At 45.4% G+C, this 24,441-nt stretch overlaps 1 protein-coding gene across 2 annotated transcripts in view; it reads right to left on the bottom strand.

Annotated features, from left to right (window-relative positions):
- LOC119399847 (general vesicular transport factor p115) overlaps positions 1–24,441 on the bottom strand; it is a 69,625-nt gene that overhangs the window by 28,389 nt on the left and 16,795 nt on the right. For both annotated transcript variants that reach the window (XM_037666725.1, XM_037666715.1), the window contains exons 8-12: positions 23,129–23,217; positions 16,485–16,639; positions 12,571–12,776; positions 2,729–2,839; positions 1,450–1,571 (exon numbers count right to left, since the gene is read on the bottom strand). In XM_037666725.1, coding sequence (XP_037522653.1) covers positions 1,450–1,571; positions 2,729–2,839; positions 12,571–12,776; positions 16,485–16,639; positions 23,129–23,217 — 683 coding nt within the window. The remainder of the gene's footprint in view (positions 1–1,449; positions 1,572–2,728; positions 2,840–12,570; positions 12,777–16,484; positions 16,640–23,128; positions 23,218–24,441) is intronic.

The following is a 24,441-nucleotide window of genomic DNA, read 5'->3' on the forward strand; positions in this document are numbered from 1 at the left end:
GTATTTCTGGAGTCCTCAAGATCACTGCTTTTAAAGAGACCCTACATCAAAATTGATAATTGATAACACAACAAAATTTAATGTCCTCTAATGAATGCATTCTGTAAAAATGTTTTTAAAAGGACATAAAAATAACGAAGATGTAACGGGCACAACGCTTACTTTCCCCATTCCTCCCCAACATGTTTCCTCACAGTGGGTGTAATGCCAATAGCAATGCTCTACATACTGCTCCCTGCACGCTTTTTTTCTTTTGGCTGTGTACTTATGCTAAGCACTCAGAGATGGAGTTCCAACAAAGGTGACGGAGAACAGTTGGAGTTTCAACAAAGCTGCCGGAGAACAACACAACAGCAAGGACAGGCAAGTGTGACGCATTAACCACAGCTTCCCTCATCTGCTAGACAGGTGTTCTTGTAAGCAAAGGCTTTCACTTGAGAGTAAATCAGAGTCAAACAATTGCCCAATATTTGTGTTGAGCTGCCGTGCCAGTCTATCATGTCATAAGTAAGACATAGTAATAGAGAGAGCCTCTAAAGCCAAAGGAGAGAGAGAGAGGGCAACCTCTTACCCGAGTTTTTTCTGCTGAGCACTCCATCACAACAGGAGAAATGCTCACAAGCATGCAAGGAGTTCATTAAATAGGACCTTTGTTCCGTGACTCCTTATTCCTGCGCTCAATCGACCCTTACCTGGTTAGGATATCCCTTTAGCAATAGGCATACATACTTCTATCTGTCTTGTGGTGAGCCTCTGCCCACAAGCCATGACTGTCACAATGTGTTGCACCCCAGGTTAGCAAACACACAGTTGTTCCATAATAATAATAATTTTTTGGGGGGGGGAGGGTGGAAAGGTAAATGTGCCAAAACCTCGATATTATGAGGGACGCCGTCATCGTGGGCTCCAGAAATTTTTATCACCTGGGGTTCTTTAATGTGCACCTAAATCTAAGTACACGGGCCTCTAGCATTTTTGCCTCTATCGAAATTGCAGCCGCCGCGGCCAGGATTCGATCCTACGACCTTCACCGTTGTTCCAAGATATGTATGTGGTGCCTTTTCTGCACCATGTCAAAAAGTTGTCAAACCCAGCCTTAGTGCCCTTTGTGTTTCGCAGAGTGGAGGAATCTATCACACACATGAACAGCTCTTCCATATCTTTTTTTTTTTTTCTTTAAGTAGCAACAAAAAATTTTAAAAAATTAAACTAAGGATAAACTTGTTAACTTTCAGTCTTGTATGATGACCACAGCCTCAATGATGTCGGTGTAATGTCACAGAATTCAAGGTCCTTTCACTGTGCTACAATGTCAAATTTCACAACATTTCCACCGTGAAATGGATAGAAAAGTCACTGTGTTTTTGCTCATATTTCCAAATGTTGAACTTTTGGCTACAGCTAGTATATATGTGTCCACAAGAATCATCAATCATTACATGTACTCACCTTGTAAAGCTTGGTACAGAATCATCGTTGAATTCTATGCAAATTCCTAGAAGAAATGCGCACAGGCCTTGAACTAAATCTTCATGCTCATCGCCTTCTGCAAGGCCAACTTGTGAAGTAAGCTGTGAAAAATATAAGGAAAATATACAATCCCATTCTTCACCCCAATTTTTCCACATCTATCCTTCCAATGTTGTGGCACACTTCCAAGCAATATGGTGCATGGTATCACCTAGTGATAGATACATCTTTCCATTTCTGGTTACAAATCCTTTTGAATGCATGGCTTATGAGTTGAGCAGGTATAAGCCTCAGTGAATAAAGGAATATGCTAGTGAGCAGTTTGTGACTGGCATGGCAAGGTAAAATCTTGTTTTTAAATGTGATAATTCTTCAATCAGGCACATATAACTTGGCAGATGGGCAAGTCATTATTAATTCATACTCGGGAAGACCTGGGTACGCTCCAAAGTGCACTAAGGTTGATCTCTTTATTTCTCTTAAAGCATTTTTTACTGCCAGGATTTGGTGCAAACTGGTGCAAATAACAGCTGTTCTTATATCTGTGGTTTCAATATTTATGCAGCCTTCAAAGCTTCGAAAACAATAGCGATGCATAACAAAAATTTGTTTCACATAGTTATGGATGTGAGGTATTGTAAAATTGTTTCAATGTGTGTAGAAGCTGGCACCTTACATCACTTGCAAAGAATACTGCAGTCTGTTTTCCCTGTTAATGAGCAGCAAAGTTTACCACAATGTAGAGACTATAGTGATCAGTACGAGTTTAAAAAGGGCTCACATATTATGAGCATGATAGCACACATGAAAGTGGGAAGTTGAAGTTATGAACAGTACTTCAAACAAGGGTTGTCTTGCTGTGCGTCTTTAAATGAGGGGACTTGTTTTCATTAGGCAAACAGTTCCTTTGTTGTGAAAACTGTTGTCGTCCTGCAAATACAAGTAACCTAGTCAAAATGTTGAGTACAGAGAGATTAAAAAGCAGTTATTTCTTCGACAAATACAAGTAGCCTTGTTCAAGTATTAGTTCCAGAGATACTCAAAAGCAGTTGCCGCATTGACTAAGACAAGTTGCCTTATATTGGATCCAAAGACTTCCAAAAGCAGTTGTAGCCTTAACGAAGACATGTCCAAATGTTGGATCTAAAGGCATCCTTTGTTTAACAGCTGCTGATTGACACGCAGATTCGGATACAGAAGTTCTCTTGGATGCCATCATCAAGGTTTAAGCGCTTATTTTCTGAAAACAAAAGGATACATAGGGGATGTTTGTTGGGATGTTGAGAAAACTTGTCACAGCAAGTGTGCAGTTGGCCAGCCATGTACTCATAAGCATCAGCAGACCCAACCGTGTTTGCAGTTTTCCACCCTGCAAGGAAAAATAGGATGAAATGGAGACATTTAGCATTTCCAATATGCCCAAGACATGCAAGAAGGAAACAAACAAGAAAAAATGAAATCGGCCATCCACCCAGAAAAAATAAAGAGTAGCTCCAGCAACACAGTTTTATCACCGACAACACGACACTATCATAATGTGATGGCTGCTCTCTTAGCTATAGGTTACTTATTTCCTTCACTTTCATTTCACTGTAGCACACCATAAACCTACCACACTTGTTTAACTGTTACGTGCAGTGCAATCTTTTAGCATATGCATGTAACGGTGTACCAATGTCTACTGCACTGGGGCAGGGGTCAACACTTGTGCACTTTTTTCTTTTTTATTCAGCTGCAGTGTGCCTCAACTATTGCGAACTTATCACATATCTGGCACACTGCACAAAAGAGAAATTTCAATTAGCTACATGACAGCATAACCATTTGACTGCATTCTGAAGAGCAGAAAGTACAAATGTTGCTGTACTTATACTCTATCTCAGTAGTTCCTTGTGGCAATGTGGAAGCTGCAGGACTCTTTAGCTAATAGAAAGGTGGAAGGCTCCTCCCCAAAATTTGTTCATCCGCGCCACGTTATCTGCTCAGCATCTGCTCACCATCTTGTCGATACACTTCCCTGGTGGATTAATGCAACAACTTCTTTGGCACCGTAGCCATAAGCTACATTTATACGACTGTGACGACATGGCCGGCAAGTCTGTACGGGTGCCATCACATTACAATGTAAGCATGGTTACTGGCGGTAACCACTAAGATATTTCACAGTATACAATGTGTATGCACAAAGCACATAATGCATCACGCATCGTTGTCATGTATAAGGTACCAAGCAAAGCTAAAGCTCTCTAATCTTGCCAATAAATCAACAGGCAAATCTGAGTTATATTGTACTGCACAAGGATACTGCCTATGTAAACCTCTCCACTTCAGTAGTGCTGCAAGTTGTGGAGATAGGTTTAGCGCAAAGCTTACCCTACGAGGCGACTGTGAAGAGACGCGACGTTCTCCACTGCCGCAGCGAACAAAGACGCTACGGCCGGGTTCGTCGATTCTCCGGCACGGCGCAGAAAAGGCACTCGAGGCAGGAGGTCAACAAACAACACGGGTTTATTAACCCAATATGCAGCACAGTACGACAGTCACGGCTTGCAGGCCGTAAAGGGAACTCCGCAAGACCGATCGAGTACGCTTGCCAGCGGTGCTACGACTATCACACAAAGGGCAGCAGTCGAGCACACGAACGAGAAGCCGCCTGCTAGAGCAGCGCGTCAACCTCTCATGCTAGCCTGGGAGCATCTGACGCGGGCAAGCCCGCGCCAGACAGAAGCGAGCTAATGGGGAAAGGGGGTTGTCACTACGGCCAATGAGGACAGGCGTTGCGCAGTGACGTAAGCTAGCCTGGTGACTTGTCCAGACATGTCCGGACGCGTGCCCGCGCGCCGGGAATCCGATACGTGGCTCGCGCCAGACAAAGAGGCCTGGCACCGCCGCCGTTGTTGCCGTACTGCCAATTAACGGCTGTTCCCGGCGCTCGAGCCGCGCGGGGCCAACACACGCGCTATGTGGGAACGAATCGCTAAAAGGGAGGGCGTGCTCGATTCCCTCATTCCCCCCTTCTAAAGACCGAGGCCAGCCTGAGAAAGAGGCTGCCTGAGAACAAGTGGCAAGGTCAGCTCAGCTGCAAGGGTGCTGGCCAATGGGGCAATGTCCAAAAGGGCGGTGTCGTCTTCTCGAAGATACGAGTCCATAGGTCGGCCATGGTCACACCAACGTCCCACCAAAACTTTCACCACCAGGGAGAGTTGACTGCCGGGAGAAGGTCCGCAGCCCAGGAGGAACAGGGAAGACTGCACAAGGGCGGACAGCCAGCCCGCTTGAAGTTCGCCGGTCGGGAGAGGTTGGCAGTCTGGAACGTACGAGGGGTGGCTGCAAGTTACGTGGGGCAGCCAACCGCCGAAAGTCGCTGGGACGGGGGCCACACAGAAACGGCAGGCCGGAAGAGCAGGCAGCCAGGGACGGAAGCCGGAGCGACCACGCTCGGGCCTAGGCCAAAGCTTGAGTGGGCGGACCAGCCGCCGACACCGCCAGGTGGGTAAGGCAGGGTGAATGTGGCTGCAGGGCAGAAGGTAGGAACCAGGGAAGGGCAGGTCACAGGTTCAGCCACAGGCTGGCGGCACGGTACAACCAGGTGCAGGGAGACGAATGGGCAATACAGAAATAGGCAGGAGTGTCCCCGGCATAGCCGGCTTGCCAAAAGTGGTGCCTGTCTGGACAGTGCTGCCCAACAAAGGGGGCGCTTGCCAGGTTATGGCTTGGACAACACGTCAGAGGGTATTTTCGGCCAAGAGGGCCTTCTACTACTTCTGGACGTGTGCCGCCGCAACTTAGCGGTTATTCTCCATTCACTGTCATGGTATGGAATAAAGTCCAGCTACCTGTCAGTGGGAGAAAGGTTGCTTAAGTGCGCTTCCGCAGGTTGTACCGATAGCGTGGCTTGGAGCCAGCCTTCTCACGGTTTTCCTGCGGTTGCGTGACCGCTTCCCCCTCTCCCAAATCGCTGCTGCGGGCAGCGAAAGGGTTTGGGGGCGGCTGCGTGAGCCCGGGGGACTTGCCCGCACGAGACTTCACGCCTTGCCACACGGGGAGTGAAGAGCGTCACGTTTAATGCCTGGCCGGGTAGCAGAGCGGCACAACTTTTAGAAAGTCTTACGGCCCCTCGCATGTCCGGCCAACCGCGAGTCGTGGAAATAGCCGAGGGTGGCTTTCCTTAGACTGCGGGGTACCCCCACCTTAAAAGACTCCTTGGGAGCTTCCTCTGGTGGGATGTGGAGCGCAGGAGAACTCCGCCGGCGACAAACAGATGCGAATCCAACGTGCCCGCAGCAATACCAGACTGCGTAAACGGCACACGGCGCCGACAGCAATACCAGACTGTCAATACGCGCCCGCTCCTTGGGAGCACGGCTCTTGGAGCCCACAACGGATCGCACTGCTGTGCCTTTGGTAGCTCTTCTCTGCTTAAGAGGATACCGGCTGAAGTGACGTGCTCACCCGAGGCGATCGACTCGAAAGTCAAGTCGCCGCCGGGGTTCGCTCCTTTCGACGCATTGGAGCCAGAGGTCCCGCCGTCTACTCGATGCGATTGCTCTCGGGAGTGGCGAACACAAGTGTCACACCGAAACGGGGGCACGCAGCAAGGCTTGAGCCACGACGTTTGAACTCCCTTTCCGGTAGCGCACAACGAAGTTGTACCGCTGCAAAGTCAACGCCCAGTGCGCGAGGCGGCCCGAGGGCTCGCGCAAGCGCTTAAGCCAGACTAGCGCCATGGGCTTCGTTTCCTCCACCAATGGCACTCCATCGACATTGCAGACAAGCTTCCGGCGAGCGAAATCTCGAGTGGCGTCACGAACTTAAAAGGCAGCTGTAGCCACTACGAGGGTTGCAAGCGGTTGTAGGGCGCCGAAAGGGACGACCCCGTAGCCACCGCTTGGGAAGTCATTCACGATACCCGTGCGCGCGAGAAAGACGCGACCGAGAATCACGGGCCGCGAAAGACAGGGAGATGCACAAAGCGCTGTCGGCGCGCGCGATTCTCCCAGTGCACAACCAACCGCGAAGCACCGCACGAAACAACGGTGCTGCTCTCGAGATGGAAGGCAATGTTTTGCCTGGAGCCGTGCCGCAGTTGTGTACAGCGGCTCCGAGGCAGGCGCCGCCGTTGTAGGGTCGTGCGCCTGTTCTCCGCCATGCACGCCAGGCCCAAGGGGTCAATAAACGGCACAGCGAAGAGTAGGGTTTCCGCACCGACGGATGCATGATGCCTCATGCGACAGGCAAACAAATCGACAACGGAGCACGGTGGCTCACATTTGCCGAAGGCGTCGCCAAGGCGCGCATGAGGAAAATGATCGTCGGAAAACGCGGACGACAGTGTCGCCTATGCGAGCTGGCTCGCGGACGACACTGTCAACCCTTCACGCTCGTGACAACGATGGGCCAGCGAGCGTGTGAATGCCAGCACCATGTGGCCTAGGAAGGGACGCTCCGGTGCGGCGGTTTGGTCACTCAGCTGCGCTGCTAATAAAGGAAGGCCAGCGAGCGGAGACAACGCGTTGGAGGGGCCCGAAAGCAGGTGCTCCGCGTGTGTCTCGACCAGCTGAGAAAACCCGAAACTGGCTAGGCTAGGGCTGCAGTCCACATTCGAGCGGTCATCACCAAAGGAGGCCCAAAACGGTATCTCTCCCGGTGGCCGAAAGCCGAGGGCCGCTAAGGCGAGCTTACCTCGTGCTGCCGGCGTCGTCCGCATCGAACGAGATCAAGTCCGTCGCCAAGGGATCGAGCAGGAACGAGCGCCTCGAGGGGGACTGCTCTGATGCCATGCCGAAACCAAGTTGGGCGCCAGTTATGTGGAGATAGGTTTAGCGCAAAGCTTACCCTACGAGGCGACTGTGAAGAGACGCGACGTTCTCCACTGCCGCAGCGAACAAAGACGCTACGGCCGGGTTCGTCGATTCTCCGGCACGGCGCAGAAAAGGCACTCGAGGCAGGAGGTCAACAAACAACACGGGTTTATTAACCCAATATGCAGCACAGTACGACAGTCACGGCTTGCAGGCCGTAAAGGGAACTCCGCAAGACCGATCGAGTACGCTTGCCAGCGGTGCTACGACTATCACACAAAGGGCAGCAGTCGAGCACACGAACGAGAAGCCGCCTGCTAGAGCAGCGCGTCAACCTCTCATGCTAGCCTGGGAGCATCTGACGCGGGCAAGCCCGCGCCAGACAGAAGCGAGCTAATGGGGAAAGGGGGTTGTCACTACGGCCAATGAGGACAGGCGTTGCGCAGTGACGTAAGCTAGCCTGGTGACTTGTCCAGACATGTCCGGACGCGTGCCCGCGCGCCGGGAATCGATACGTGGCTCGCGCCAGACAAAGAGGCCTGGCACCGCCGCCGTTGTTGCCGTACTGCCAATTAACGGCTGTTCCAGGCGCTCGAGCCGCGCGGGGCCAACACACGCGCTATGTGGGAACGAATCGCTAAAAGGGAGGGCGTGCTCGATTCCCTCAAAGTTACTTGCCTGATAAAATAAAAATTTACACTAAATAAACACTGGTGCAGTCAATCAAGAACCCCCTGCTATGGCATCTTTCATAGACGTGGAATTGCTCCAAGTAATAATAGGTGTGCACACTAGAGCCCCCCCCCCTGGTAATAATGGTTTGGAAAGGTAGTGAGGGGAGATGCAAACATGCCACAATGCAGGATGTACCATAGGTGGACAGTTTTCATTTTTCCAGAGTTCAGGGACAAGGGGGAAGATGGGGGTGCTGAGGTTTGGAGAAAGGCCTGGCAAACTTGCCTCTCTCACTTTTTCGGAATAACTCCTAAGAGAGTGCGCACTGCATGCAGTCAATGAATAAAGCATCATGCACACACAATAAAGAGTTATTTGGAAGGTGCAGAAGTCAACTGCTTCAACAACAGAAATAAATTGCACTACTTTTAGTACAACTGTAAATAATAGAAGTGGAAGCATTGAAGAAAAGAATACAGAAGCTCCATGTGCTGCTAATGATTAGGTTAGAAGGGCACTACAGATGAAATACTGACAATGCGGAAAAGTACTCGTAAACCTGCTAACACTATTTCTAATGCCTCAAGACCAGTGTAAGAAAAAAAAAAGCAATCCAAATCCATACAAAATGAAACACCAATGAATTGAAGAATTACATGCCCACTGTCTTGCTTTCGGTACTGTGCAAAGTATTTGCCAATCTAATTTAATTTCGAGTGAGTCGGTACAATGATTGGATTCAGTCAACCCAGGTCCCAGAGAACGCGGTGGCTCCCCCCAGGAAGGGGTATTCTATAAATGATAACCAATGGTCTATTCGAGTTACAGAATGGGTGTCAAGAGAGAGCAAGCAGCACACTACAAGGAAATAGATGTGATGAAATCAGGAAATTGGCACTAGATGGAGTCTAGATGCCCCAAGATGCTCCTCACATTAGTGCCCAATATGGTTCTTATCAACTGAATAGTATGTTATGTCAAATTTAGGTCAAACTTGTATGAAAAGGAAGACCGATTTCAGGGTACTGGTGCCAGTCGAAAAAAAGGTGCACAACAGGTCCACACTGTTTCTTTTGATAAAGACATATGTTACAAAGTTCATGAAAGATTAGGCATGAGTTAGAAAGAGAGCAAATCCTTTTGAATCAAACACTGCATACATGAGAGGTGCAAGGCAGCTGTATATGACAAATCTACACACTTTTCACATATTATTAAGATAGCTCAAAACAGATTAAAGCATCATGACAATACACTTCAAATTGTCCTCTTGCCGATGGCACTTACTGTGGGAGTTAAGGCATGAAAACAAGTACTTCTCCGAAAATTTGAATTTCTCTGTCCCAATCATTCAGAGGACATTGCTGCAGAACTCGCTGCAGTGGCTTAGCGAATGCGGTGCTTCACTGCTGAGCACAAGCTTGCAAGACCAAATCCCAGCAAGATTTAATGCTACCAGAGCAACTCCTCTGAGGTAAACACAAGGAGAGTAAGCACAAGGAGAGAAAGACAGTGAAGCATAACATGCTTGTCAAGTCACAACCATCATCTCCCTTGTCACCTTGTTTGCATAAAAAAGTGAGCCAAGCTGAGCCTGAGTCCAAGTGACTGTCACCTGGCAAGTCCATGAGAGCTTGACTAAGTCTTAGTTTGTGTACCTGAAAGTTCAAGTCAGCCCTGCTTAGTCCAATGTTGGTCAGCACAATCCTGAGTTAGTTCGGCCGACATTTCAACAAACAACAGTCTGTAGGCAATTCTGTCGAAATTTCCGGACTAATGGCTTTGTTACAACACAGACAGGCTTGCTTCAGATATTAATGGCTCCCTTCTTAGTAGTCTAGATCTGAGGCCTGATGGCAGTTCCAAAAGTGGTGCATATTGTTGAAGCATTCATGAAATCCTTTTTTTATTCACATTGTTTTATAGCTGTCTCTGACTCTGCTTGCCTGTTTGAGAAGATGTGTGCCAACGTCTCAAATCTTTGCCTTTATAGCTTCGTTCTCAGTTTGATAGATGCGAAGAAAATAAAAAGGGCAGAGAAGACATGGCAACAAATTGTGTTACTGAAGGAAAAAAATCACCCAATCATGAAGGTTTTACTAACTGGTGCTCTGTCACATTTAAGCAGCAATTTCTTTTTCTAACACTAACAAGGTAACTTCCACCTGACTTCTTATAACTTCAATGAAGAATAAGGCATAAATAAAGCATACTTGAACACCTGCGTTGCTTCTTGCCTTTCTTTGATTGATGAAAGCTTGGACTTTCAGTGACTAAATTTCCTTTTGTTTACCAGGTCATAGGTGTGAACTCAGATTTACCAGCCAATTTTGACATTTCAAAGAAAGCTTCAGTAATTACCAGCCACACTTTGGTATCTCAAGAATATTAAGTTGCTGCTGCTCTTTCTGTCAGCACTCGGGGGTCTCAAGCCCAAGAAATGTTGATGCAGCTCACCTATCCTCTAAATCCCATGCTAAAATGTAGTGAAAGCACACACGATTAAACCCTACTAGAATTCTTACAGCATAGGTGGTGTGATTGCAGCCCTTGGAGATAGTGACACATTTCCGCAATCATTTCAGTGCTGAACTAGTTCTTTGTCAACCAGAGCACTTGTAAAGATTCATCACATTTATATCTTAATGAAATAAACCGAGTAAACAGCTCAAAAGTTTGGCGACAATCCATAGCTTCTTTGCCAAAGTGAAAAGTTGGAGCTATTCCACTCCGTGAAGGTGGTGACAGGGGCACTCCCATCTCTACTCCCATCTCGCTCTCGTCAGCATTCTTCATAACCACGCTGCTCCTCGGGCCACACACGACCACACCAATAATAATAATAATATCTGGGGTTTAACGTCCCAAAACCAAGATATGATTATGAGAGACGCCATAGTGGAGGGCTCCGGAAATTTCGACCACCTGGGGTTCTTTAACGTGCACCTAAATCTAAGTACACGGGCCTCAAACATTTTCGCCTCCATCGAATACGCAGCCGCCGCGGGCGGGATTTGATCCTGCGACCTTCGGATCAGCAGTCGAGCGCCATAACCACTAGACCACCGTGGCGGGGACCACACCGATGCAGTGCCTAGACTTGAGTAACATGGCGAAACACAAAAGAAAGGCGTACCGCTCCAGTGAAGCTTTCTGCACCTCATGTGGTGTTTCACTGCTTCCGCGATTGGCCCACCTTTGACGAATTGATGATGTCCTGATGACGTGATGATGATTGCTGGAGTATTACACGCCAAAACCACGATATGATTATGAGGCACGCTATATTGGGGCACTCTGGTTAACTTTGAGAACCTGGGGTTCTTTTACGTGCACCTAAATCTAACCACACGGGTGTTCCTTGCATTTCGCCCACATCGAAATGCAGCTGCCGTGACCAAGAATCGAACCTGTGCGCTCTACTTTAGTGACACAACACATTCTGATGGTGTCACAAATTTTAGTGATCTGTGACGTTATGATGATGTCATTATGTGACATCATCGCTCGCTCAGAGGAAGTCACGTGGTTTCTCAATTTGAGGATAGACGCGGACAGACGTCACAAAATCGAGCAAGAGTGCCATTTACAGCTTCGCTGTAACAACATTACACAAGATTCTCTAGCTTATCACTGACTGAAAACAAAATTTGATGCATACATATTGTTACAGAAAATCCCATATGACAATATTTGCCAAAAAGCATGTTGCACCTTTAAAAGCGGCAATGGTGCCACACACAGTGCCAACTCAACATTGCATTTTATGACACCACGAGCCTAGTACCCTTATGAGTTGGTGTTATTCCAAAAGATTTCTGGTACCCAATCTGCAAATTTTTTGCCAGGCATATATTGCACAGTCATTTCTGGGGTTTTACGTGATGTAGTGTAGAGGAATGCCCAGTGCTGCAGCCCCATTGCCAGCCCTGCATGAGGCACGAGCTGGACCAGCATAGGCTGTGTTTGCTGCAACGCTGCCTGCACCCGTACATCTCTTGCTGATACTGTTGAGATGCAACCACCGCTCTCAGCCCAGTGCTTGCATTATAGTGCCAAAACCATGATATGGCTCTGAGCCACGCGTAGTGGCGGGCTCTGGATAATTTCGACCACCTGGGGTTCTTTAATGTGCACTGACATTGCACAGTACACAGACCTCTAACATTTCGCCTCCATCGAAATACAACCTTCACAACCGGGATCGAACTCGCGTCTTTTGGGTCGACACCCGAGCTGCTCTTTCTGCGTTGGGTTGTCAACAAGTGCATGTGACAAGGCCATGGCTGCAAACCCATTGCTCAGTGGGTCTGTGCTGAACAGATCCCTACACAGCAGCTGACCCGCTGTCATACTCGTCACTGGCAAACAGGCAAGAGGCAGCTGTGGCAACACTGCAGCTGACTATGACATGTGTGCACAAAATTCTCATGCCTCAAGGATAGCCTGACCTGCTATAATTGATGCTGTGCAAGCGAAGTCAGCATGTAGCTTTTCCTCTGAACAACTTCTTACAGTAACTACAGTACAAGAAAAAAAGCACTTTTTACTAAAATTAAGATTACGATCCAAGTGCACTGTGCGAGCCCATCACCAGTTTCATTTCCCTGCATAAGGTTCTCACCTGCTGCAGTATGGCGGTGCACTGCCGCATGAGGGAGACTGGTGGGTTGCCAACACTGGTGGCAAGCTGCACACGGAGGAGCTGCTCTTTCTGCGTTGGGTTGTCAACAAGTGCATGCGACAAGGCCACGGCCGCAAACCAATTGCTCAGTGGGTCTGTGCTGAACAGACCCCCACACAGAAGCTGACCCGCTGTCACACTTGTCACTGGCAGACAGGAAGGAGGATGGGGAAGCAAGGGGCATCAGAAGATAATACAATGGCAGTAAACACAAACCACTGTAGCTTGGAATTCATTACCTGCGAATGCGATGTACCATAACAATGTGAATGTGTTCTACCACAATCTACTCCTGCAATAATGCCTTAACGGCACTGCGGGTCATGTATGAGTAAAGAACCAAGGATATAGCAGTGCCACAGGAGCAGGCAACCACGAAAGGGCAACTCTTCAAGAATGATACAAAAAAAAAAGAGTGTTTCATTGCTCAAGACTATGCCGTCAGTGCTGGATGCTAATGCTGTTGGGCATGAAGATGCATGAAAGCAGCAGGCTATGCTCCTGTCACTCGCACTATAGCAAACCCGTTGAACTCCCAACTTGCGCACCTCAAAACATCAGTTTGGTTGAAGCAATTTTCATGGCACAATGTAAGCTTACATAGCACTATGTATTTCTCACCCCCTTATATCAAGGGCTTTACCTGAGAAGCAACGATTTATTGAAACATTAGACACTACTATGGGTAGCAGATGCTGAGCAGGCCTTAACACTCAAGAATGGAAAATGTATACGGTATGAAAGAAAGTAAAAAAGAAAGAAAAGTTTTGGTTGTGGTGATTTTACATAAACGGCAACTTCCATCTTCCCTCCATTTAGAGAGCAAAGCGAAATAAGTAGACCTGTGCGAATAGCAAAATTTTGGATGCGAAGCGAATTTGAATATTGAAGCGTGAGTGCGAATCAAATAGAATATTTTTCGAATATTTCTCGAATATTTTTCTAATACTTCGAAGCGAAATTGCAGAAGAAAAAGTTGTAGAGGATTCCTAAGCATATTCTTATGAAATAGCAACATGAAAGTGTTTCTTTTCACTAGGTTGATGAAGCGCTGATGGGGTGGTGTTTCATAGTTGTCAAGAATGAGGCAATGTAGAGGCCGAATTGTATTTATGTACATGATTTGGTGCAACCAAAGTGTTGCCGACAACACTTTACACGTGATAGGCAAAGATGCCATTTCCTCAGCCTCTCCTCCTCTTTCAACTTCTGTGGAAGCCCAACTGATGTGGTGGACAAAGGTCTGCTCCCTTCAAGTCCGGAGTTCCAAATCTGCCTCGTAGACGTCGATATATAAGAACATCTGAAATTCTGGATGCCAAAAAGGTTTGGCGTCCAATTTTTCAGCCTTCCTGTCCAAATTTTAGGTCCAAAACAGCATTAATTGAGCCCCCACCTCTGCCACATCTTTCATTTCCATGTTGGAACCAACGTTTTCTTGAGTTAATACATTTGCGACCGTAGCGCAGCTTGAAAGGCAGCTTTGCCGCAATACGAGGGTGTGATGAGGTGAAGCATATTGAAAATCTAGGAACCACTTCCAAGTGGACGTTGACTGTATTTGTCTTTGGGAAGTTCGAATTGTTCGAAGAGTGAAATTCCAGTGCAAATCGAATTGCAAACACTATTTGAAAAATATTCGAAATTTCGAATATTCGCACACCCCTAGAAATAAGCTCATCAGACTCATGAAAAACAAGGGAGCACTGATGCCACTTGATGCAGATGCCAGTGAAAAAATTATATCAAGATGACTTCTGCGACCCTCTTGGTAATGTTTGTTGTCATCGTCAGTGGTGGCACTAGAAGCATTCTCTCTCTGCGGTGTCTTGATAAGCAATGATATGTGTGCACTCTGAGTGGTCCACAATAATTTATTAGTCAGCCAAGGCATACTCTGAATTCTGTTGCTGAAGTGTGTTCCATATAAGGGTGGTTCCAAAAAGGTCACTTCAGTATACAGTATCTGCAATATTTACATCATTCTCTTTCATGCATTTTTATGTGAAGACAGCAGCTGCACTACTGTGGTTTGTTATTTAAAGGGGCCTAGGAACACTTCCACAATTCATAGAATTGCCTCATTAGTAAAGTACGTTGCCTCATGAACCTCCTGCCACAAAAATTTTTTTAATCCTTTAAGTAAAAGTGGAGTTATACATGTACTAATTAGTGCACCCCTGGAAGCTTTCTCCTATAGTCCCCATTAGCATGCTGGAAGCTTTACACGAGGTTACGGCAAGGGTACAGACCCTACCCAGAAGTTAAATCACCTTGCGTTATAGCCTTAGGCATTTCCTCTTGTATATATATTTTTTTACGTGTTGGCCTCTACTTCTGTCTTGCGCGTGCACAATGCTCTTTAGGCACACTCAGGCTACTTGGGCTGCCTAGCCTCACCAAATATTTGAGGGTCTCTCAGTCAGAGACCAAGCCAAGTGTACTATTATAAGCCAGCAAGAGTGGTCATCAAGGCACAGCTGTACCCTGAGGCAGCTGCGGTATCTACACAATGCAGTGGACAGAGCACATAGGTACATAGCACAGCATTCGCTATGTGCTCGACATGGCTGTGATGCAGGCTCGCTCTCGTGCTCCCCAGTTCATCCGAGCCACAACAGTATGCAGTACAGAACGGTTTTGTTCTGCACCAGGTTGACTGACGTATACACTCAAACCTCATTATAATGAAGTTACATCTTACCCGAAAATAACTTCGTGATATCTGAAAATTCGTTATAAAAGAATATCCCTAACACTGTGTGTATTGCAAGACTGTTTTTAATTTACTTCGTTATAACCGATATTTCGTTATATCTGTGCTCGTTATATTGAGGATTCAGTGTAGTAGCCAAATTCAGAGTGTGTATTATGAAGCACTATCAATTCACTCAATATGAGGCGATGTCTACTAAGGTGTCTAACTCGTGAGGCACAGCAGGCACAAAGCACACAGAAGGGAGCTAGCATGCATTGGCAGAACACTCGTTGTTTGGGAAGCAACAAGATGCAACTGCAAGTACTGCCACAGTGGACTAGGAATAAGGCAAGTGACTGACACTGACAACAAATGTTTAAAAGAGCACTCATGTTGTACACCGGATACCACCTCATGTTTGTTGAAGAAAACAACATTAAGCAGTTGACCATCGACTATCAATGAAAAAATTAAAGATCAAATACTTATTTCATCTTTTTTAGACTGCGGACATATTTTTAATTTCTCTAATGCAAAACCAGCAACGAATGCATTAATAATGTTCTCTCGAAAAAGAAATGAGCCAACACTGGCTTGGCCAGCTTCCTGTGTAGCCAATGATGACATTGTAAAGCAAACAACATGCAATTTCTGGCCGTTTGTGACACAAGATAGCAAATTCCCCTCTGCATGCAGTGCAAAAATATTTCGCTCCCATGTTCAGATGAACCTTGCCTAAAAGTTGGTAATGCTTCCTAACATGGACAACAAGGGTTTCAGAATCGCTCCGAAATCCTGAATTTGCAATGCACACTTGGCACACTGACATTTTGTGTACACTGAAACTCTAGTTATCTCGAAATTTATTTCTCATTTGACGGCTTCAATTTACAGGAGGCTGGCATTTAAGCAGCTCTATAATTTGCCTAACATATATGTAACAAGCCATACAAGTTAAGAAATAATACAAGTGATAACATAAATGAATCAAATAAAAACACATTACTACCAAGGCACTCACAATGACTGGAGACCTACATAAGCTAATGTGAGAGTGGGTGCACAAAATGTTTTGCATAAGCTAGCTGTGATCAGCAATGTGACTGAAGTTAGTGAAGCAAAAAACACGGCCATCCAAAATACAGGTTCAACTTACTGTCTGCACACGTAGGTAGAAGAGTCTGGATGATTTGTGCCTGACCAAGCTCATTTTTGTAAAGGAAACACTGGAAACAGTACAGGACAGCACATCGCAAGACAAAAGGCTGCTTTTCATTGACCATGGACATTAGCAGGACGACTATGGCAGGTCTGTAAAATATAGTGTGAAGAAATAGTAGAGACAAATTCTCACAAAGAAAGCTAAATACAACTTACAAGAACACTAGTACACATTTAGGGCAGGTTTCTGAAAAGTCAGTACTAAATAAGTACTGCAACTCCTTTTTTTCTAGCAGGATAATATACAGTGGAGGAGATAACATAACATTTAAAAATTTTGGTGTTTTATGTTCCAAAACCACATTATGATTACGAGGCAAGTCATAGCAGGAGATTCTCGATTAAGTTTTAGCACCTGAGGTTCTTTAACATGCAACTAAACCTAAACGGCATATGGTTAGGTGGGTTGACGAAATTAAGTAATTCGCAGGCATAAAACAGAATGAGCTGGCACAAGACCGGATAAATTGGAAATCATTAGGAGAGGCCTTTGTCCTGCAGTGGACATAAAGATAGGCTGATGATGGTGATGGTTAAATCTAAGTGTGCAGTTGTGTTTGCATTTGCCCCTGTCAAAATGGAGCTGCCATAGCCATAAATTGAACCCAGGCCTCTGCGTTTAGCAGTGAAACCCCACCACCACTAAGCCCCACGGCAGGTAAATAAAAATTGCCAATTGGATATTTAATGAATATTAACTTCTTTATTTAGATGGGCCGTTTTTATATATTATGGACAACATTTTTAAATTGGCTTCTTCAACTTCACCACATTCACCTTCACCTCTTGGATTTTTTAAAAACCTTCTAGAATTGGCTGTAGCACATCTCTCATGGCTTAGGCCACTGTCTCTTGCCACCTTGCAAAGCAAAGCTTTTGCGACTAATCACAACACAACCAGATAATCTTTGAACATTTGCCAAAATATTTGCAACATAGGCTGTTCCTAGGATGTATAGTCATTTTTAATCCACACATCCACTTCAGCACCCTTATTTTAGTAGACTCTTGCAATTTTCGAACAGTTAACTACTGCACACATCACAATGACTATTTCTATATAACACTCATGATAATACTGCTATGCTTAGATCTAAGTCTGTCCATTAAACGTGGCCAATACTTCCTGCAGAGAGCACCATAAACTTCCTTTCAATTCTTAATTCTTTCATCCTGACTGAACTCTACAGGTTGCTTCTTTTTCATTACTGCCTTTCTCACAAAATAACTTTCAAATTAGTACAGATTTTACTTTACAATGCCACAAATTTTTATCATTACCTAAGATGATTACATAATATTTTCAAATACAGTTAGATGTGCAGGCGTCAAACTGTCCTTGAAAATACTATGCTTGAACATTGCTACACAGTATGATGGCACTGAGCCATATCATATAGCTGGGCACTATAAATGATTACACCTAATTAGTCTGCTACACACAAGAATGAAGGTACGCAGCCTGAGTGTCAGTCAAGATATTCAAAGGAATAGTCACTTTCAGAAATTTGAAATTCTACACGAGATATCTTAGCTATTGGCCTCGAGATCTTGGAGTGGCGCCCTCTCGCGTGTGACGTCAGAGCAAGGACTCCGCTCTCAACCGCGCTGCAGCAGCCGCTGCTCCTGTATGCGGATCGTCTGCTTCAGGCGGGAACATTGTCGAACGAACAGCCTCGCGACGGTCAACTAACGCCTACAACGAATGTTTTCGAGTGTAATCTTCAACTTGTTTTAGTTGCGGCCCAATCGGCAGGGCCAAGAAATCCCCCGGATGGCCGATGAGTGCGCCAATGCCACCGACCGCATTGCTGGTAAGAAAGTGAAACCATGTGTGAGTGTTCTTGCTCGTTATCGTGTTTCCGCCGTGCGATACTAATTAGTTTGGGTGTTTCTTTCGATATTTCAGTAAGCGTGCCGTTCTCCAGCATCTACAAGTATGTGGATAAAGCTTGTGAAAGGTCGCGGTGCCTCATCGAGGGCGAGGCAGTGTACGACGCAGGCCACGTTGTTGAATGCGCGGTCGAGGCCCTCAACGGAGATCGCATCACCGTCGGCTCTCGTCCTGCAAACAAGTGCGCAAGTGCCGGCTTGTTGCACACCCTCCTGCCAATGACCATGATCGCAGTTTGTCCCGTAATGTCGGTTCAGTGAGAACGATATTACGTCGTAGTTCATATTATCAATACCTCACAGGGCCGTCGCATGGGTATTATAATATAACAAATAGTTAATCACTGATTATACCACGCACAGGGCCACAGAGATTAACGTGGCAAAGGCAAGCTGGGTCCAGTTTTATGCCACGCAGCCTAACGAAAAGCTTAAAGAGCTCTGCTTTTAAAAAAAAGTGTCTGCACTGCCTCAGGTGAAAACTTTTGGAGAATGTGCACTACACAGCAGCAACAGGTTTCGCTTATGGCTATGATAAGCACTCTGCTAGGCGCACGCTTGCCTTTATAAGTAAAATACGTATGTAGAACATCCAAATGCAGCCGTAGTTTCAGATATCCTGCGCCGCTCAGCTGAGCTCACAAGGCGCGCTTACGTGCGAGGCGATTCGGAGGCCGCGTCGTCGGCTCCTTGTCTAGGGGCCTTCGCGGCAGGTTGTGGGACGGCACCGCACCTGGTGTAAGTCGCCTATGCTTATAGCTTGCGTGCAATAAACGGCTTAAGTATTGGCGAGGCGATTAAACGCGGTCACAAGCTTACCTAAGAGTGGCGCATACGGTGAGTAGCAGAAGTCACTGTCCGAGAAGTGATTGCTGCACACAGTCGATGAAGGTGTGGGGCGCATTCCCATTCTTAGCTTGACGATCCACTTCTTCAGCTTCGGGTCCTTAGAGCAGTTGTGAAAGCTAACGCCTTTTTCACGAGCGGACGAACTACACTGAGGCACAGAGCAGTACTTCACCATTGCGCAGCACTCGCCGCGGAGACAAGCGGCCGCAGTTCTAAGAAACAAAGAGCTGTAGTTCTAAATGAATGTTAAAAGCAGTCCCGTGGTTGTTCGAACAGCGTCAGTAGCCACCATATGCAAGATAACAATTGAACTGCTTTTTTGTTGAGATTTACCACAACGGTGGTTTCAACACGGCGGTGGGCCTACGTAGCAGACGAAAGCGCGCGAATCCCCGCTCTGACGTCATACAGGCGCCGTTCGCAGCGCCGCCATCGGTCGCACACCAGGCCAATAGGAACAAACATATGTAGCCTGTGCATTCCTTTGCCACAGACAAAAAGTTTGTCAGTCTCAAACTTAAAATTCAGAACAAGATAAGTAAAAGAAATTGCATTATATAATAGTTTTAATAGAATATGGCTCTGAAAAGTGGCATGCTTTATGTGTGTAATGCATGCCTAAAAGAATAATCGTAGTTTAATCAGCAAATACAGTGCCTTCTTAGTGCCTTCTTCCACAGATGACTTAAATCTGGCGCAATTAAAGTTAAGACCACATGTTATCCATCAAAAGAGCTGACAGTAGATAAAGGAGATAACTTATCATACAATTCTGGGTGTGTCCAGATAAGATCGAACACGAGGTCCCGGTCACCATTCCCGATTGTGATGAAATGTACTGTAGGCCTAGGCATTACACCCAGAACAATGGTTTCGCAGTTAGTTTTGCGAAAAAAAATTTTGTTCGCCTGAAAAAAGATATACAAATTTTGGCCGCAAAAAACGCTTTTCCGCAAATTTCGCGATTTCTGATTTTTGAGCGCACCTAGGGAAAAAACGGTGCACTCCTTCGTCACAATACTTATTCCTCCTAAAGAACAAGTGAAATACAATCTTATTAGTTCATTATTTCTCTTGCTTGTCGAAGCACTTTTGAAGAAAAAAATCACAAACTTGGCAAATCGCACAAAATACCTGAATTTCAGGAATTTATTGCTGCAAGCAAGTTAAAGTGAGGATAATAAAAATCGGTACATATTAACTTTGATACTTTCGCTCGCGTTTAAAATAACTTTCGTGCTTTTATCGCGCTCCGTTTTACTTGATAATTGGGCTGAAACGTAAGTGATTTACCAAAAACGCCGAACTTTGAAAATGATTTTCTCAAAAAGGCCATTTTTAATTTTTTTAAAAATCCCTCTGACTGAAGTCAAGGACGTCATCTACCATTGTGCAGAAAAAAACGTTGCATTATTTTTGTTGCTAACAAGTTATAGTGCGTCAAATGTGACCATGCCAGCCTAGCGGCCGCGTCGTTCGTTATGGGCTGAAACTCGGATGTAAGTTGCTAAAAATACTTGTACGTGTCATAATCACAAACCAGCAGCTCCACACCAACAAATGCGTAGCCCGGTGTCATGGTTTAGCAAGCTTTGTCTTGGGATCAGCCGCTTGACAAACCCGCAGCAGCGGCCGCTCAATGCTACGGGAACTCACATTACACGAGTGCCGCTTCGACTGCGGATGAGCTCCGCTTGAGCGCCAAACTACGCTCAGAGGACAAACGAGAGAATGAATGCATCACTGTTAAAGTTAAAGGCCGTTAAGTGCCAACAAATGACATAATATTCAACGAAAACTCTGCCGTCAATTTCCCAGTGAGCGCCTTCAATATAGCACGGATGTATTTTTTTCCCCCTGCTGTTATGCCCGAAGCCGCATAATATCGTGATAAACGCTCGACTTGCGTTGAATATTCTATCTGCGGAGGCACAACAATACAGTATTGTAAAAGCGGTTCTTTAATGAAGTAAAGGACTTGGACACACTCCTTTTCACAGCCGGCTGACACAAGTGTTCTGGCACGAGATGAACAACTGCAGTTCGAGTAGCTCAACCATCGGAAGCACGTATGACAGCTTTCTTTAGATGTCAATAGCTTTCTTTTGTGTTATATGTTGCTCATAGAATGAACCTAATTATCTTTAGGCCATCAGAAGAGAGAACGCAACACATGAGCGCACTACTGGAGGCGCCCACTGGGAAATTGCCGGCAGAGCTTTTGTTGCATACTATGACATTTGTTGGCACTTAACGGCCTTTAACTTTCACAATGATGCATTCCTTCTCTCGTTTGTCCTCTGAGCGTAGTTTGGCGCGCAAGCGGAGCTCATCCGCAGTCGAAGCGGCACTCGTGTAATGTGAGTGCCCGTAGCATCGAGCGGCCGCGGCTGCGGGTTTGTCAAGCGGCTGATCCCAAGACAAAACTTGCTGAACCATGACACCGGGCTACGCATTTGTTGGTGTGGAGCTGCTGATTTGTTATTATGACACGTACAAGTATTTTTAGCAACTTATATCCGAGTTTCAGCCCATAACGAACGACGCGGCCGCTAGGCTGGCATGGTCACATTTGACGCACTATAACTTGTTAGCAACAAAAATAATGCAACGTTTTTTTCTGCACAATGGTAGATGACGTCCTTGACTTCAATCAGAGGGATTTTTTAAAAAATTAAAAATGGCCTTTTTGAGAAAATCATTTTCAAAGTTCGGCGTTTTTGGTAAATCACTTACGTTTCAGCCCAATTATCAAGTAAAACGGAGCGCGATAAAAGCACGAAAGTTATTTTAAACGCGAGCGAAAGTATCAAAGTTAATATGTACCGATTTTTATTATCCTCACTTTAACTTGCTTGCAGCAATAAATTCCTGAAATTCAGGTATTTTGTGCGATTTGCCAAGTTTGTGATTTTTTTCTTCAAAAGTGCTTCGACAAGCAAGAGAAATAATGGGCTAATAAGATTGTATTTCACTTGTTCTTTAGGAGGAATAAATATTGTGACGAAGGAGTGCACCGTTTTTTCCCTAGGTGCGCTCAAAATTCAGAAATCGCGAAATTTGCGGAAAAGCGTTTTTTGCGGCCAAAATTTGTATATTTTTTTTTCAGGCGAACAAAATTTTTTTCGCAAAACTAACTGCGAAACCATTGTTCTGGGTGTAATGCCTGGGCCTACAGTAAATTTCATCACAATCGGGAATGGTGACCGGGACCTCGTGTTCGATCTTATCTGGACACACCCTTCTCATACTGTGTACAGTACAGTCCACTGTTAAAGAGAACACTCGAATGAGCACCTTTGATATTGCTGTCCCCCGAACGGCAAGAGGATGTGGAAACACTGTTTGCGCACGACACAGGTCTGTGAAAAGGAGTCAGAACTGTCAACCACCGATAGTGTTATGCAAATATAAGCCACTATGATTTTGCAAGAGAGCGAAATCTGGACATGCCCTGCGCGCTAGTGTTCCCTTTAACAGTGGACCCGTCTGTACATGCTAAACCAACATGCATCAAAACCCTTTTTCAACTGGAACAAGTATAAAATAAAAAAGAAATGTCTATCGTGCCTTCCACGCTGCTACAGAGGGGCTTTACAAAAATCTCTCTGCAGCAACATGATTTTACAGAAACCCCTCAAAAAATAAAATTCAGGAGCTTCACACGCCAAAACAACAATACGATTATGAAGTGCATTTCATAGTGGGGGGCTCCGTATTAGTTGCGACCATCTGGGAATAAATATCCTTGTATTCAAACTACGATTCCTTTCGCTTTAAAAAAAAGTTAGAAAAGAAAAGGTTGCAGTTCAAAAAATTATAAAAAAGCCGACTTACCTAGGGGGATTGGAAGGAGCATTTACGGAAGCAAAGTACTCTTGATTACTGTGATGCCCTCGTATGACTTCTGCCACCGTGTTTATTGTCTGAAAAGAGATTTCAATCCAACATTTTGTAACCCAAAGAGAAGAGAGAAGTGAATATTTTTCACACTTCAGTATAAATGTGTGCGCACAAAGGGGATGGAGTGTGTGGCAAGGGGCAACAACTACGGGTGGGCGAATATTTGGGCATTTCGAATATTCGAACGAATATTACAGTATTCGAATTCGCTTCGATATGGATTTAGATTATTCAAAATTTCAAAGTATTCAAAATGAACGAATATATGTATACATCTGACTGCGCATAACCCCCTGTAAAGGTAGTTTCACTGCAGCGCCTGGTTGCTGTGCCGTGAAACAACCCATCCAAGGGAAATCTGCACTGCCGCAAAGCCACACTTCAAGGTTAAATGTACATATATTTTTAAGATTAAAAGCGTTTTATATGGGCTTATATGCGTTAAGTATAGAAATTTTTAAATTGTAACGTATTGCACCACTTACAACTTGCACCCTACTGCTATTCAAATCTTGATACTATTCAAGACTGCTTCCACTTCATTTCAAGCCTAAAAAGTAACATTCACTCATACCTACTTCCAATCCTTAAAAACATTGTGCAAGGGTCATGACAAAAATGTTCATTTTTCTTAATAATGTGCGGTAAATACTACTCAAACTATTCGATTCAAAATTATTCGACCAAATCACTATTCGCTTCGGATTCGCTTCGAACCTCAAGTTCACTATTCGCCCACCCCTAGCAACGACCTTCCTAGGCCCACTAAAGAGAGGGTGCAGGTTTATTTCATGCAAAAATTACAATAAGAAAAGGTAATTCAGAAAAGCATTATATGCAGTGGAGACATTAGTGCAAGATCGCATACTTCATTATGATGAAATATTTCTGAAGAAATCATTCCGTTGAAGTGCTTGGCAACCATTAGTGCTGTTAAAAGATCGCATACTTCATTATTATGAAATATTTTTGAAGAAATCATACCGTTGAAGTGCTTGACAACCTCCCTAATTAGTAAGGAGCTAGGCAAGTCACTGAACGGAGGGCTGCTACCGCAAGCATGTCTCTGAATTCCTCACTCCAGCAGGTCCCTCCTTGCATGTAATGTTTGTGAAGACAGCTGTGGCTGCCAAAAGCAATATGTGTGATGCAAGCTACTCTAAGTATAGACACAGCCAAAAAATGAGTCCCAAAATATGCATTTCCCTGTGTACCCCTATTTTTTGTGCTCCCTAGTATTTTCATTT

Source organism: Rhipicephalus sanguineus, chromosome 1 (assembly GCF_013339695.2).
Source record: "Rhipicephalus sanguineus isolate Rsan-2018 chromosome 1, BIME_Rsan_1.4, whole genome shotgun sequence".
Taxonomy (NCBI): Eukaryota; Metazoa; Arthropoda; class Arachnida; order Ixodida; family Ixodidae; genus Rhipicephalus; species Rhipicephalus sanguineus.